The sequence below is a fragment of the Carlito syrichta genome, unplaced genomic scaffold (genome assembly GCF_000164805.1).
Source record: "Carlito syrichta isolate Samal-C Ts95f unplaced genomic scaffold, Tarsius_syrichta-2.0.1 Scaffold313881, whole genome shotgun sequence".
Classification (NCBI taxonomy): domain Eukaryota; kingdom Metazoa; phylum Chordata; class Mammalia; order Primates; family Tarsiidae; genus Carlito; species Carlito syrichta.
In genome coordinates this window covers 23,102-40,711 of record NW_007257977.1, presented here as the reverse complement: position 1 = coordinate 40,711, position 17,610 = coordinate 23,102, and the positions used below count along the sequence as shown (strand labels likewise).

At 36.0% G+C, this 17,610-nt stretch overlaps 1 protein-coding gene across 3 annotated transcripts in view; it reads left to right on the top strand.

The window, feature by feature from the left end:
* MINPP1 (multiple inositol-polyphosphate phosphatase 1) overlaps window positions 1-17,610 on the top strand; it is a 44,537-nt gene that overhangs the window by 12,522 nt on the left and 14,405 nt on the right. For 2 of the 3 annotated variants that reach the window (XM_008070646.2, XM_008070647.2), the window contains one exon: window positions 5,739-5,872. The exons of the other annotated variant lie outside the window; for it this stretch is intronic. In XM_008070646.2, the coding sequence (XP_008068837.1) occupies window positions 5,739-5,872 (134 nt within the window). The remainder of the gene's footprint in view (window positions 1-5,738; window positions 5,873-17,610) is intronic. 3 annotated transcript variants of the gene reach the window in all.

Here is a 17,610-nt window from a genome sequence, read left to right as displayed (position 1 = left end):
TCTATTTTTTATATGTTTAAAGTTCTCCATTAAGAATACTTTTTAAAAATTAAAAATAGATACTTATAAAGTGCTGAGAATTGTGGAGATTGTTAGCTTTTCAGGACCTTGTGAAGTGTTGAACCATGTGTGCCTTCATTCAGCAATACTTTTTGAGTGTTCTATGCCAGGCACTTGCTTGAAACTGAAAATACAAACATAAAATAGATATTGTCCTCCATGCCACAGACATGTAAATAAACCATTGGAAGGCAGTAGGGTGCTTATACAGTAATAGAAGTATATACAGATGTTTCTTGACATAGGGTGGAGTTGTATCCAGATAAACCCTGGTAAGTTGAAAATATCTTAAGTCAAAAGTGAATGTCCAACTTACAGTGGATTTAGCCATACATAACCCCATTGTAAGTTGAGTAGTGTACTGAATGCTTTTAAACCAGTATAAATTTGAAAAATCATAAGTCAAACCTGTATATTTCAGGGTCCACCTGTATAAGGTACAGTGGTGTGCAAAGGAAAAAGTTGATTTAGTGGCAGTCAGGTAACTCCTTACAAGAGAAATGACACACATGAATTAGAACTTTTGTAGGATAGCCTTTTTTTGCAACTTTATATGTATCTTCTATAATAAGTATATCCACATTTTCTCTCACTTTGGGGTTAGTTTTGGTATTTAATATTTTCCTATAAAAGTCATCCATGTCATCCAGATTTACAGTTTAGTAAATGTATCTCTTATGATTTAAAAAGAGTGATGTTTCCTCTGTCTGAAATTCTTTCCACATTATTATTACTTTACTAATTTATTTTTCCCAAGAAACAGTTTAGCTTTTGTCTGTTTTTGAACTTCATGATGCAATCTTTCATTCAAAATCTAGCTCTTGTTCAATGTTGTTTTTCAGATTTATTAATAATGTTGCATATAGTTATAATTCTTTTATTTTCATTGCTGTATACTATTCAATTATGTGAATACGTATTATCTTTTTGGTAGTTACTTTGTTTTCACTTTGAGGCTATTACAAACATCATTGCTATGGATATTCTTGTATGTGTCTATTGGGGCATGTACACACACACTTGTTTCTGGAAGTGTATCTCTGATAAAATTGCCTCATTGTAGGATATACATAACTTCAAATGTACTAGATAATGCCAAACTCCTCTTGGACCTGTTCCACCTTATGTTTCTGTTGCTGCTTCTTTTTTAAAAAATAGCTTTATTACTGCTTTTGACTCTTTTTGTTAAAAAAATTTTTTTTCTTTAGTCTTTGGGATTCATGATATTATGTTTGATCTCAGCTTTTGTCTGCTCCATGGCAGGATTTCTTGGGTGACTGTTCTTTTCTGGCTGGTTATTTTATTTATATAGCAATTTTCTTTTTTCTTTGTATGTTTGTTTAGATACTATGCATGTCTTCCTTTTAATTGTTATTCATCTTTGTAGTGGGTTCATTTTAGTGTTTACTTCTCTATAGTCAACCTGCAGAGCTAAGCAGCTATCCAGGGAGGAGCATTCGTTCTAATTTAGAGTTATTCTCCTCAGATCCTTTACAGAGGGTCTGAAAAGATGGATTCTCAGTCTGTGACCTTGTTGTGGTCTCACATACTATTCAGGGAGGCTCACTTTCGAGTTCTTTCTCATTGTTTCAAGCAATGCACTGTTGGCCTTACTCTACCAGGTGTAGTACGTGCTTTGAAGATCTGTCTTCTGCTGGTTTTATCTGAGATGTTTTGATTTTCACTGCATTAGCATCCTTCCTCATTTATGATGGTGATTCAGGGTACAGAGGTCTTTTAATTTTTTGAAGAAATTATTTGCATTTCTCTTTTTTTAAAGGGTGATTTCTGAGCGAAGGCAGGTATATGTTGATTTTATCATCTTAAAATCAGAAACATTGCTTATATTTTCAAATTAAGAGCACTTCCCCTCCAACTTTATTGAAGTAACAAATAAAAGTGGCATATATTTAAGGTGTGTCATGTGATTTTTGTGTGTGTGGTAAGAGCATTTAAGAACTAATCTCAGCAAGTTTCAAGTATATAATACATTATTATTAACTATAGTCATTATACTGTACATTAGATCTCCAGAATGTATACATCCTGCATAGTTGACACTTTGTACCCTTTGATCAATATCTCCCCCATTTCTCCCAGCCCCTGGCAACCACCATTCTACTATTTGCTTCTATGAGTTTACATTTTTAGAGTTGACATACAAGTGAGATCGCGTAGTATTTATCTTTCTGTGTCTGTCTTATTTCACTTAGCATAATGTCTTCTGGGTTCATCCATGCTGTGGCAAGTGGTAGAATCTCCTTTTTAAGAGCTGAATAGTATTTCATTGTATATATACAACATTTTCTTTATTCATTTGTCAGTAGACTATTAGGCTGTTTTCATATCTTGTCTTGTGGATAGTGCTGCAACTAACGGGGATGCAGATATCTCTTTGAGATACCGATTTCACTTTCTTTGGATATATGTGTTTTCAGAAGTAGGATTATGAGATCATTGTAGTACTTCTGTTTTCAGTTTTTTGTGGTAACTTCATCATGTTGTTTACCCATGATGTCTGTATGAATTTACATTCTCACCCACAGTGTACCGGGTTCCTTTTTCTCCAAACAGTTGCCAGTACTTGTCATCTTTTATCTTTTTGCTAATAGCTAATCTAACAGATGTGAGGTAATATATCATTGTGGTTTTGATTTGCATTTCTCTGATTAGTGACATTGAGTACCTTTTCATGTACCAGTTATTTACTTGTATCCCTTTTTGGAGAAATGTCTATTCAGGTTTTTTGGTTTTTTTGTTATTGAGTTGTTTGAACTTTTTATCTATTTTGGATATCAGTCCCTTATTAGATATGTGGTTTGCAGATATTTTTTTCCATTCTGTAGGTTGTCTCTTCGTTTATTGTTTCCTTTGCTGTGCTTTTTAGTTTTGTCTAATCCCACTTGTCTGTTTTTGCTTTTGTTGCCTGTGCTTTGGGGGTTGTTCTAGTTAAGAGCTTGCATTTCTGATAATATGTGATGTTTAATACAGTCTCTAGTAGTCTATCCTTACCAAGTTAAGAAAATAGCTTTTTCTTACTTATTATTTCATTAGCTTTTTGAATCAGGAATGTGTGCTGAATTTTTGACATCTAGGAAAATGATTATGGGTTTTTCTTTTAAACTTTTTTTTGGCCGGTTATGGTGGTTCAAACCTATAATCCCAGCACTTTGACAGGCTGAGGTGAGAGGATTGCCTGAGCCAATGGGTTCGAGACCAGCCTGGGCAACTTGCCGAGGCCACATCTCTACAATAATTCAAATAATTAGCCAGGTGTTGTAGCGCATGCCTGTAGTTCTGGCTACTTGGGAGGCTGAGGCAGTAGAATCGCCTGTGCCAAGCAGGTCAAGACTGTGGTAGCCGTGAATGTGCCACTGCACTCCAGCCTGGGTGACAGAGTGAGACTCTGACTCAAAAAACAAAAAAACAGTGAATTATGTTAGTAAATTTTCTAATATTGAATCATTCTTACAGTCTTTATTTTTAAGATAAATTCTTGGTCGGTCTCGGTGGCTCAATCTGTAATCCCAGCACTTTGGGAGGCTGAGGCGAGTGGATTGCCTGAGCCTGCGGGTTCGAGACCAGCCCAGGCAACTTGGCAAGACCTCGTCTCTACAATAAATCAAAAAATTAGCTGGATGTGGTACCACGTGCCTATAGTTCCGACTACTTGGAAGGCTGAGGTGGAAGGATTGCCAGAGCCCAGCAGGTCATTGCTGGGGTGCCGTGAGCATGCCACTGTACTCCAGCCTGGGCAACAGAGTGAGAATCTGACTCAAAAAAAATCCCCAAAATTCTTTTATTGACTGGTTTTTCTCCTAACTTTAGGTCACATTTTTGTTCATGTATTTCTGGTAATTTTTTATCACATGCTAGACATTGTGAATGTTATGTTGTTGAATCCCTGAATTTGTCATCTTTTTTGAAAGTGTTGGATGTTTTCTTAAGTTTCTTATGGATTATGTTTTGAAGTTTCATACTCTAGACCTGACCTTACAAAACTCTGAATAAAGTGTGATCCTTCTGGGTTCTCTGTTGAATGCTCTGGATGATAAGCCAGCTTTCTGTACTTAGGGCTGCTTGGAACTTGGATAGCTCCCTGCACCTCTCCTAGTAACACAGTTGAGGGTATTTCACAGGTTTATGGAGTTCTTTTGCTGTTCAACTCCTCCTCTCTGATACTCTGACCTGCTAATTTCAGCCTCTTCACAAGCTCTTATTTCTGCCTCCTCAGCTCAGCAATATTGCTGAGCTCTACTTGCATCCCTTTTTCTAGGCCAGTTTGAAAGTGCTTCCAGGCAGAAAACTGGAGCAATTTTAGGGTTCATGTAGTTTTGTTTTCTTTCTGTGATTACAGCCCAGTTTTAAAATATTTATTTTATCTCTTTTGTCTTATTTTCTGGTGGTGGGAGGCCATGACTGGGATCAGTTGCTCCATCATGGCAGATTATACATCCTTTTAATATATTGTGAATTTTATTTGGTAATGTTTAATTTCAGATTCATTAAATCATGTTTATAGTTAAGGTTGGTTTGTGACAGTGGCTCTTGTTTATGGGGAGGGGTACTGCTGGCCTTTGCCCTACTTCTCTCTCTTTGGGGATTTAGAAATATAAAATATAAATATATAAAATATACTTTTATTTATAATCTATATCATTCTTAGAAAAATAAAGGGTATAATGTTTATATTTGTGTGTATGTATGTGTTTTGGTAAATAATGGTATTATACTGTATTTATTATGCTTGACCCACTCTTATCCAACTATGTATCTTGGAGCTCTTTCGATGTCAGTACATACTGTAGGTCTAAAATGTAGAACTTTTCATAACTGCATAGTATTCCACAGTATTTGTATACCATAGTTTATTTAACCGTCTACCTATTAGTGGAGTTTAGATGATTCTGGGAATTTTTTTGTCTTCTATAAGCAGTGCTGCTGTAAGGCAATCTTGTACTTTTCTCTCGTGTTTCTCTGTGAAAATTACTTTATTAAGAAATGGAAGACCACCTCATCGGATCCCCTCACACTGTGGGAGCTTTTCTGTCTTCTTAATAAATCCTACTTTCTCACACACAAAAAGAAATGGAATTTTTTTTTTCCAATTTGCTCTCTAGAATGTCTATCAATATATCTTCCTTCAAACAGTACCTATTTCTCCATTTTTATTATTAATGTTTGCCAAACTGTTACGTGAACCAAAGTAATTCATTTTCACCTTCTCAAAATTCTTAAAAATTTCTAATCTACTGTTGGTATCTTTCTGCCCTGCAGTGAATATTCTTCTGTGTATGTTTTTTTTTTCTTTATTTTGCATATGTCTTTGCTGTCATCTTAATACAATTTTAAAAGAAAGGGGAGGTGAGCACATGTCCTTCTCCACTCTGCTGAACTATCTTGATGCTGGATTATTGGCTGTGAGCACTGACTAACTTGATTTTGCACACCAGCCTCTTGTGGTGCAAATCCACATTTATGATGCAGCATGAATCTCTGTGTATTATGAACCTTTGGGGCCATTTCTTAAATGCTGAAAAGGATAAATATAAACTATGTTTTGTGCAGAATGGTATTTAAACAATATAAACTTTTCTGAAAGAATCATTATTAAATCAGGGTATCTGTTGTATTGATGATAATATATAAGAAGCGATTTTTGAAATTTTTATTTTTAGGTATTAGAATATTTAAATGATCTGAAACAATATTGGAAAAGAGGATATGGATATGCTATTAATAGTCGATCCAGCTGCACCCTGTTTCAGGATATCTTCCAGCACTTGGACAAAGCAGTCAAACAGAAACAAAGGTAAACATTAAAGAAAAAATTTAAGTATATTTTGAATTTGCTACTAAGCTTCTGGAAAATATTTTATAATGGGTAATTTTTTAAAAAGGTTTTGTGTGTGTTTAAAAAATTTTTAATATACTAATTAGTACTTAAAATAATTAGACAGTGTATATGTAAATTATGGTGGATATGACCCCTACACTCAACCCGAGAACTAGAACAGTACTAATGACTTGTATTTGTTTATTTATCTGTTTCTCAGCGACTCCATTTTCCTGCCTGTTCTTGCCCCTTCCCTTCTCCTGAAACTGCTCATCTGAACTTTTGAAAACAATAAAAAGTATGACTACAAGAAAAACTAAATATATTGTTTAGTTTTCACACATTCATACTAGAATGTAATCCTTTGCCTATTTTAAAGAGGCAAAGGAATGACAAACACAAAGCAATATAGGTATTGCTATATGCAATACCTTGATGAATATTATAAATGTAATATTTACATTACAACTTTACATTTATAATATTCATCAAGGTATTACATTTAGCTGTGGTTCATTTTCAGTAATCAATGTGAATATATTATGATTTATACCATCAACTCTTGTCAGTGGTCATTTAGATAGTTTTTGTGTTTTGCTATTATAAATAGTATAGTTATAGAATGTTTTTATTTTGAAAGAGAAAAGGCCTTTGTCCACATTTAATTAAAAAAATAATTTTTTATGACTTAGTAAACCCTTGGTAAACCTCAGCCCATCTTATTGTCGGATATGCTTCCATGAAGTTTTATACACTTAAAATTGGAAACAAAAACCTAAAAATTAGGATAGAAGAGACTGGGGGTGGTGTGTTTCATTGTGTTTCCAATACTAAGTTTTATTTGTATAAATATATTTTGCCTGTGGAAATGATTGTAGTTTGCGAAATTTTCTTGATTTGATGGGAGATAGGGAAGAAAAACCAGACTGAATTTTGTGGAGATTTCAGTCAAGGAAAGTAAATACTTTGAGATAGGAGTTAACTTTTTTCCTGCTCAATTTTATGAATGGTTTATAATCCTTGGGCTTTACAAGATAATAGATCTTTATTATTTGTTTATTGTTTATTGTTTGCTTCACTGTTGAAGATGAAGTATGGTAAACTTAAAACTGTCAAGAAGATTTTTAAATAATGCTCGAGAGGCTTGCTGTTACTTGTATATTTTATTCCTGATTTAAAGTTTAGGTGAGAAATTTATCATTGGTGTTTTAAAATAACTGAGTATTTCTATATGCTGAAAACTACAAAGCATTCCAGAGAGAGATTTAAAATGAACCAAATAAATGGAGAGATACACCATTTTTGGGGGTTGGGAGACCTAAATTGATCATTTATAGATTGATTTCAATCCCTATCAAAATCCCAGTATTTTTTGATAGAAATTGAGATGCTAATTCTAAAACTTATACAGAAATTTAAAGGACCTAAAAGAGGAAAAAAAATTGAAAAAGAACATAGGGACTTATGATACCTGACTTTAAAGGTTACTATAAAGTTATTGATAGATCAATAGAATAAAGTGAAGAAATAAACTAAGATATATATATAGATATATAGATATGTATATATCTGATAAATTGATTTTTGACAAAGATGACAAGGTACTACATTGGGGAAAAGGGTAGTATTTTCAGCAAATGCTGCTGGAACAATTGGATATCTGTATTTTGAAAAAATGACACGTAGACCCTTCACACCATATACAACAATGAATCATAGATTGAAACGTAAAACTTTACAATTTCTTGAAGAAAATATAAGAGCAATGACCTAAATACAAGAGCTAAAACTGTGAACCCTCAGAAGAAAACACTAGAGTAAATGTTCATAACCTTGGATTAGGCAAGAATTTCTTCTTTGCAACATCAAAAGTGTGACCTGTTAACAAAAATTGATAAGATGGACTTCATCAAAATTAAAAACCTGTTATTTCCAAATTTTCTATTTGAAAAATTAGAACACAAGCCATAGATTTGGAGAGTATATCTGGAAAACATATACTGAAACCAGAATGTACAGAGAATTACAACTCACTCATAAAGAAAGAGAGAACCCAGTTTTTCAAAGGGACAAAAGATTAGAATATATTTCACCAAAGAAGATACATGGATGGCAAATAAGCACACGAAAAGATGCTCAACATCGTTAGATATTGATGCCATAATGAAATACTACTAATATACCCCCCAAATTTGCTAAAATTTAAAAATAAGATTGTCTTAAGTGTTAGTGAGGTGTGAAGTAATTGGAAACTTTATACATTGCTGGTAGGAATGTAGAATTGGATAGGCATTTTGGAAAACTTTTACAGTTTCTTAAAAAGTTAAACATGAGCCGGACACGGTGGCTTACATCTATAATGCCAGCACTTTGGGAGGCGGAGATGAGAGGATTGCCTGAAGCCCAGGGGTTTGAGACCAGCCTGGGCAACTTGGTGAGACTGTGTCTCCACAATAAATAAAAAAAATTAGCTGAGCATGGTGGCACACGCCTATAGTTCCAGCTACTTGGAAGACTGAGGCAGAAGAATCGCCTGAGCCCAACAGGTTGAGGCTACTAAATTCATAGCTCTTTTTATTTTATTTATTTATTTTTTAAGTTGGCGTCTCAGGAGTGTGCCACTGCACTCCAGCCTGGGCGACAGGGTGAGACGCCAACTTAAAAAATAAATAAATAAAATAAAAAGAGCTATGAAGAGTAGTTTCTCCTCAATACCTAAATATGTGCTAGTTAGAATAAATGATCTCTAAAGTTTCCCCTCAGGTACAAACTTATGATTCCATGGAATACTAAAAAAAAGTTAAACATGGATCAGTATGACTTAGCAAATTCACATAGAAATGAATACACGTGTCTACACATAGACTCTTATGTGACTGTTTATAGCAATATTTTTCATGTTAGTTAAAAATTGTAAGCAGTTCAAGATGTCCATCAATTGACATCCATATGATGGAATACTACTCAGCAGTGAAATAAAACAATGAACTATTGATAGTTGACCAAATGAATGACTTTAGAAACATTGTGCCTAGCCGGGCTCAGTGGCTCAGCCTGTAATCCCGCACCTTGGGAGGCTGAGGTGAGTGGATTGCCTGAGCCCGCGGGTTCGAGACCCGCCTGGGCAGCGAGACCTCATCTCTACAATAAATCAAAAAATCAGCCGGGCGTGGCAGCGCACGCCTGTAATTCCGGCTACTCGGAAGGCTGAGACGGAAGGATCGCCGGAGCCCAGCAGGCGAGGCTGCGGTGGCCGGGAGCGGCCACTGCACTCCAGTCTGGGCGACAGAGTGAGACTCCAACTCAAAAAAAAAAAGAAAAGAAACATTATGCTTACTGAAAGAAGCCAGATGCGTAAGACTACATATATAAACAGAATGACTCTGAAATTTCTAAAAAACGCAAAACTTACGAGATAAAAGCAAATTGTGGCCTGGGTCTAGAGGTAGGAGCAGGGATTGACTAAATGAGCACAGGGAACTTTTTAGGGTGAAAGTAGTGTTCCCAACTGGGTTGTTGTGATACACAACACAGCTTTGTACATTTATTTAAAACATCTAGCTACAATTAAAACTGATGAATTTCATGGTAGTTATACTTCAACAAAACTTTTAAAACTGTGGATATTTAACAAGAGGAAAAGGGGAAAATAAAGGAATGAAATACCTTTTGGTAAAAGTGGAAAAAGATTTTCAGAGAAATTTAAAATTTCACATTTTGAAAACTTAGTAGAGTTGCCAAATGCTTATGACATGTAATTGAAAATGTTTGAAAATTATTAGTTCACTTTCCTACCTTGAGGCAATATATTGGAAAATAATTGACTTTTTGGAAAATTAAGGATCTTACAGTGTCATAGATTCATTTTTTTAAAAAATAGTTTAATTGAGAAATAATTCATATGCAGGCATACGAAATTTTTCAGTTTCAGTTCCAGACCACAACAAAGCAAATATCACAATAAAGGAAGTCATCAAAAATTATTTGGTTTCCCAGTGCATATAAAAGTTATGTTTATATTATACTGTAGTCTCTTTGGTGTGCTAAAAAGCAAAAGAAGAAAATAAAAATTCTGCCTTCATTTAAAAATATTTTATTGCTAAAAAATGCTAGCAATTATTTGAGCCTTCAACAAGTTGTAATCTTTTTGCTGGTGAAGGGTCTTGCCTCAATGTTGGTAGCTGCTGACTGATCAGGGCGGTGGTTACTGAAGGTTGGGGTGGCTGTGGCAATTTCTTAAAAGAAAACAATAAAGTTTTCTGCATTGATTGACTCTTACTTTTATGAAAGATTTTTTTCTGTAGCGCGCAATACTGTTTGATAGCATTTTACTCACAGCTGAACTTCTTTCAAAATTGGAGTCCGTCTTCTCCAACCCTGCCTCTGTTTTATCAACTATGTTGATGTAGTATTCTAAATCTTTTGTGCCATTTCAATAATATTTATAGCGTCTTCACCAGGAGTAGATTCTCTTCCCTCATCCATTAGAAGCAGCTTCTCATTCATTCAAGTTTTATCATGAGATTGTAGCAATTCAGTTACATCTTCAGGCTCCACTTCCAGTTTTAGTTCTTTTGCTAATTCTACCCCATCTGCAGTTACTTCCTTGTCGTTGCTGAGGGTTGGAATCAACATCTTCTAAATTCTTGTTAATGATGATATAGTGACCTCCTTTCACGAATCACAAATGTTCTTAATGGCATTTAGAGTGATGAAACCTTTCCAGAAGGTTTTCGGTTTCCTTTGCTCAGATCCATCAGAGGAATCACTGTCTTTGGCAGCTATAGCCTTATAAAATTTATTTCTTAAATAATAACACTTGGAAGTCAAAATTACTGCTTGAACCATGGGCTATAGAAGTTATATTAGCAGACATGAAAACAACATACATTTCCATGTACATCTCCATCACAGCTCTTGAATGATCAAATGCATTGCTCAGTGACCAGTAATACTTTGAAAGGAATATTTTTTTCTGAGCAGTAGGTCTCAGTGACTTCAAATATTCAGTAAACCATGCTATAAACAGATGTACTGTCATCCAGGCTTTGTTCCATTGCTAGAGCACAGGCAGAGTAGATTTAGCATAACTCTTAGGAACTCTCGAGTTTTAGAAATGGCCAGTGAGTATTGGCTTCAACTTAAAGTCACCTGCTGCATTAATCTCCAACTAGTCAGCCTGTCCTTTGAAGTTTTGAAGCCAGACATTGACTTCCCTACAGCTATGTAAATCCTAGATGGCATCTTCTTCCAGGAGAAGGCTGTTTCATCTACACGGAAAATCTGTTTCTTAAAGCCACCTTCAGTGGTGGTCTTAGCTAGATCTTGTAGATCACTTGCTGCAGCTTCCACATCAGCACCTTGCACCTTTATGTTATGGAGATAGTTTCTTTCCTTAAACCTTATGAAGCAACCTGTCCTTGTTTCAGACTTTTCTTCTGCAGCTTCATCACCTCTCAACCTTCATAGAATTGTAGAGAGTTAAAGCCTTGCTCTGGATAAGGCTTTGGCTTAAGGGAATGTTGTAGCTGGTTGGGTCTTCTGTTCAGACTATTTAGACTTCGTCCCTGTCACCAATAAAGCTATTTCACTTTATCATTCATGCATTTACTGGAGTGACACTTTTAATTTCCTCCAAGAACTTTTCCTTTGCATTCATGATTTGGCTGACTGATCTAAGAGGCCTAGCCTTTGGCTTATTTTAACTTTTAACATGCCTTCTTTGCTAAGCTTAATTACATCTAGCTTTTGATTTAACGTGAGAGATATGTGACTCTTCCTCTCACTTGACCCTTAGTAGCCATTGTAGGGTTATTAGTTGGACTAATTTCAATATCATTGAGTCTCAGGGAATAAGGAGGCCCAAGAGGGAGAGAAATGGGGGAACTACTGGTCAGTGGAGCAGTTAGAATATACACAGCATTTACTGATTAATCTTCTTATATGGGTACAGTTCATGGCGCCCTCAGTCTCAGTAGTTATATCAGAGATCATTGATCACCAACACTATAATAGATACAATAATAATGAAGAATTTGAAATATTTTGAGAATTACTGAGTGGCAATACAGATACGTGAAGTGAGCACATTTTGTTGGAAGGATGCCACTGGTAGACTTTTTTGATGCAGGCTTGCCACACACCTTCAGTGTGTAAAAATGCAGTATCTCTGAAGCACAATAAAAGAAAGTGCAATAAAACGAGGTGTGCCTGCACCATATAGTTCACCCACTTAAAGTATACAATTCATTGTTTTTGTATATTCACAGAGTTATACAACCATCACCACTATAATTTTAGAGCATTTCCACGTTTAGAACATTGCATGTTAGCAGTCACTCTCCCCCCTCCTGTGCTCCACCATCCTTTGCAACACTAACCTATTTTCTGTCTGAGTGGATTGGCCTGTTCTGGTCATTTCATATAAAAGGAATCATACAATATGTGGTTCTTTGTGAGTGGCTATTTTGACTTAGCATAATGTTTTTAAAGTTCATCCATGTTGTATGTGTATCAGTAGCAAGTATCATTCTTTTTCATGGCTGAATACTGTTCCATTGTATGAATATACCATGTTTTGTTTATACTGTCATCAGTTAATGGACATTTGTGTTATAGCCCACTTTTTTACTATTGTGGATAATACTACCATAATATTTGTATTCAGGTTTTTGTGTGGACATGTTTTCATTTTGCTTTGGGATACCTATGAATGAAACTTGGGGGGATTATTAATTCTGTCTGTCAGTGATTGTTAAAGAATACTAAAACTGTATATATAGGAAATCCCTGACTTTCCCTGGTTTCTGGACATGGTCTGAAGCATTCTAAATTGAAGTTGGCTTGTTTATAGTAATCCAGATAATCTATGGGAGTTTTGTTTTGCTTTTATTTTATAATGAAATTCTAACTTTAAGCTTGTTTTCTTATAACTTGCTTACCTTACTCACAGGTAAAGTACAGAGGGAACTAATTGAGTACTCCTTGATGTTAGGTAGTAGGTGATTGTGTTTTAATACACTTAGGGGCTCATAAAGCTCATTTTTATGCATGGCTTGTGGCGTCAGTGCTGTGATACACGGTGGAGGCAATGTGATATAATAGGCAGATGCTTGGAGTTGATTTGAGTCCTGGTTCTACTTTATTGATACTGCAGATGGCTCACTTTGGAAAAGGAAAATGAAGATTGCCTATCCCTAATTCAAAAATTTGAAATGCTCCAAAATCCATGCGCAGATATGATGCCACAAGTGGAAAATCCCACACCTGACCTCATGGGATGGGTTGCAGTGAAAACTTACGTTTCACACACAAAGTTATTTAAAATATTATATAAAATTACCTTCAGGCTGTGTGTGTAATTCATATAAATGAATTCCATGTTTAGACTCAAGTTCCATCCCCAATTTTATGTATATGTAAGCATTCCAAAATCTGAAAAGAATCTGAGATGCAAAACACTTCTTGTCCTAAGCGTTTCAGATAAGGATACTCAACCTATATCTCACCAGACTTATGGAATTGTGATAATCAAATGAGATAATGTTTATCAAAGCACTTAGTATATAATGTGATATACAAATATGGTATTTTATTATATGTGTGAGTTCTCTGGCCAAAACGTGTCCCTAATGCCTTTTTTTAGACGTTCATCCCTACCTCTGTAATTGTTCACGTAACAGAGGACTTAACTTTGTTCAAATTCATTTCCTTTTCATTGCAAGATGGGGAAAACCTTACTTCTTTTAGGTGATTATACCTTTATTTGTGGATTGAGGAGAAAATCCATTCAGTAGTATTTTAAGCAGCTACTATGTTCTATGTCAGGCAGTGTTTAAGGAGTTAGATACAGTGATGACTAAGGCAAAGTCTTTGCACTTGTGGCTCTATAATATAAAGAAAATAAAGATATTTTCATAAAAACCATGTATAATCATATAACTGTTTATGTGAGATTGTGTAACAGTATAAAAAGTTAAAAGAAGGAGGGTTTGAGCCTTAAAGATAGGCAATCATTTTGGCCACTGTCTCCTGTTCTGAGGAAGGACAGAGTCAACAAACATTGCTCAGCAATTATTGAAGAAACTGGAAGATGTTTTCCAGGGACTGGAAATCTCTATACTAAAAGAATAATTAGAATTTTAAAAGATACTTATTTAGCTGGCTCAAAATTAAATCTTCTTGAAATAGTAAAGAGAAAGAATGTATACTTAGAGACTTATGTCAGATTTTGCTCCCAAAACCTTGACACTGACCAGTGCTGTGAGCAGTACTTCTGAAGAAAATTAGTATGTGCGCAGCAAGGAGCGAATCCTTTTTTAAAATTAATAGACTTCACTTTTTAAAGTAGTTTTAGGTTCATAGCAAAATCGAGTGGAAAGTGCAGAGTCCCTCCACACATCATGCACAGTGTAATAGAATAGTAAGATTTTAAGAGTATTTTAATCTTTGTATTTTTTCTGATCTGTTCTTCTAAAATATTAACCTTTTTGTTATGCATGACTCTTAAAATCCCTTTTTGTATTTGGAATTGGGGTTTATAGATGAGCGTATTTATTTCATATATATGAGGAAGACCCCCCAAAAAACAGAATTTATCTATAAAAGTTTGTGTATTTATTCTTACATGTTTGCACTTCAGTCACCTTCAAAGTACTTTCCATTTGATGCAGTACAACTATCAAGATGCTTTTTCCACTGTTCAAAACAGTTTTCAAACTCATCAATTTTGGTGCCTTTTACTGCTCCTGCTGTTTTTTGTTTGACCTCTTCCACACTGGCACAACATTTCCCTTTGATGACTTTCTTCATCTGGGGAAACAACAAAGAAAGTCGTTGGGGTGAGAATGGGTGAGTAGCAAGTGTGGGGCATGGGTGTCATGCCACTTTTGGTCAAGAACTGTTCAACTTTCTGCAGTGTGGGCAGGTTGTTCGTGTAAATCATCCATCACGAAATGGGCAAATATGTTGAAAGAATCTCCAAAGAAAAATTCACTGAAGCTGAGCTCAGCCTCTCACAACAACGCCGGCTAGTACACTGATGCCGATAGGTTTCTAGAATACCTACCTCATGAGGGAAGCCTGTATATAAGGGTCCCGGCCGGCCTCCAAAAGATAATTGTGTTCGGGGGGGTCCCTCTTTGTATATATAACTGACCGCATTAAGTCAGTGTTGTCTAATGAAATGACTTTCACTTAGTTCTGAGTTCCCAGGCTAACTTTTGCCTTCGCCAGTCCTTCCATGTCTCACAATGGAATGGTACTATGTACATAGGTCATTATTTTTCATATTAAGATTGATACCCAGCCGGGCTCGGTGGCTCAGCCTGTAATCCTGCGCCTTTGGAAGGCTGAGGTGAGTGAATTGCCTGAGCCCGCAGGTTCGAGACCCGCCTGGGCAGCGAGACCTCATCTCTACAATAAATCAAAAAATCAGCCGGGCGTGGTAGTGCATGCCTGTAATTCCGGCTACTTGGAAGGCTGAGGCGGAAAGATCGCCGGAGCCCAGCAGGTCGAGGCTGTGGTGGCTGGGAGCGGCCACTGCATTCCAGTCTGGGCAACAGAGTGAGACTCCAACTCAAAAAAAAGATTGAACCCAGAGACGGTCTTTAATGCAACTGAATATTTTTCAACATTATTATTTTTTAGAGTCAGGGTCTCACCCTGTTGCCTGGACTGGAGTGCAATATCATGATCATGATGATCACAGCTCATAGCATCCTTGACCTCGCTCCTGGGTTCAGGCTCTCCTTCCATCTCAACCTCCTGAGTAACTGAGATTACAGACATATGCCACCACACCTGGCTAATTTTTTAATTTTTTCATAGAGACAGAGTTTTGCTATGCTGCCCAGGTTGGTCTCAAACTCCCGGGCTCAGGCAGTCTGCTGGCCTTGGTCTGCCAGAGTGCTGGTAATATAGACATAAGCCATTGCTCCCAGCCATAATTTTAATGGCATGGTTTTACTTCATGGAAAAAAATGAAGATTGCAAATAATATTAATTGACAAGTGTCAAAACTTCAAATAAGTATAACCAGTTCTCCATTTCAGCCTCTTTGACCTTTATTAGGATCTTGACTTTTATTTTCCTTCTTGTACCATCACTAGAGTAATGAAATTAAAGTTAAAACCAGTAAATTGCAATTTAAGCAAATTCAAACAACTATTGCTTTTTAAGCAGTGATGATTATGAAAGCATATTGAGTTTACTGAAGGAATGAGATCTCTCTGGATTTTATTCTATTCTTTCCTGCTCCATATCTCTGTTAACATATTATTATCTTTTTTAATTAGGGGAATTCAACGAGCTACTTCCTGTTTTCTCAAAGTAAGATTTATATCTGGACTGTAATTACTTGTCTCATGGGATCTTCCATTTTGTCAGGAATACTCCCAGGCACCACAATTAATTACTATAAATAATAAATTTTTGTTACTGTCATTAAATTCTTCCAAGTTTCAATGTTAACCTTTTTTCTTCCTTTTCATTGCCACTCAGCTCCTTAATATTTTCATTTTTCATAATTAGATGAGTATGAGACTATGTAGTTCCATATTTTGACATAAGATGGCAGCATTGAGATAAATGTGTAGTGGCACCAAGTGATTTTAAATGGTCATTTACTTAGCCCATTGATAACGTGGAAATTTTGCTTTTTTAAAGTTCTAAGAAATGTATGCCGATTCTATGTCTTTTTGCTAATTTTTGAAGTCTTGGTCCCATAGAGTTTAGCCAGATGTACCAGGAATCTTTTTAGTGCGAGGAATCTCTTTAGTGTTGAAGGATACTGGCTAAGTGAAGTAAACATTTCTATAACTTGCCTAGCTATCCTTTCACATTCAAAGTTCCAACTGCCTTTTGGATAGATACTTTTTGACTATCTCTAGATTGTAGGCCATTGGGGTCTGGAACTTTGTTTAAATCACTACTCTTTCCTTAGTGCCTAGAACAGTGTCTGGAATACATTTGATGTTCCCAATATGTTTGGAAGGAATATCTGTAATCCTTCTGTAGTCTGTTTCTTAGTCAGTGCCACCATCATCCTCTCAGACATCCAAACCACAAATCCATGAATCCTTCTTGACTCCCTCTCCCTTCCCTTCTGCATCTACTCACTGCGTTCTTTTTGCTGCTAGGCTCTTCCACTTTTCTCCATTCTCACTACTGCCACTTCATTTCACGCAGGTTTCTACCCTATGTAAGATAGGAGATGTAATCATTGACAACGTAGTGTGATGGAATTTGCATTGGTTTTAGAATTACTAAAATTCAAATCCTTGTTCAATCTTTTCTAACCAAAATTTTATCAGCTTTAAAATACAAGTAGTGCTTATCTTTCAAGATGTTGAGTGGAGCCATCTGTTCATGTATGTCCGTGTACCACACAGATATCTGTAAAGATATACATATTTGTCTCTTACCACTAGGCTTTGCATGTAGGTGCTTAATAAATAGTCACTTCTGTGTGTGTGTTGGAGTCTCACTTTGTCAGCCAGGCTGGAGTGCAGTGGCACACTCACGGCCACCCCAGTGTCGACTTGCTGGGTTTAGGCGATCCTTCCGCCTCAGCCTTCCAAGTAGCCAGAACTACAGGCGTGTGCTACCACGCCCACTAATTTTATTTTATTTTTTTATTAATCAATATTTTTTATTATGGTTTTGTGGGGTACAGTTAAGGGTTAGGTGTACAATTACGTTTCATTCAGGCACCC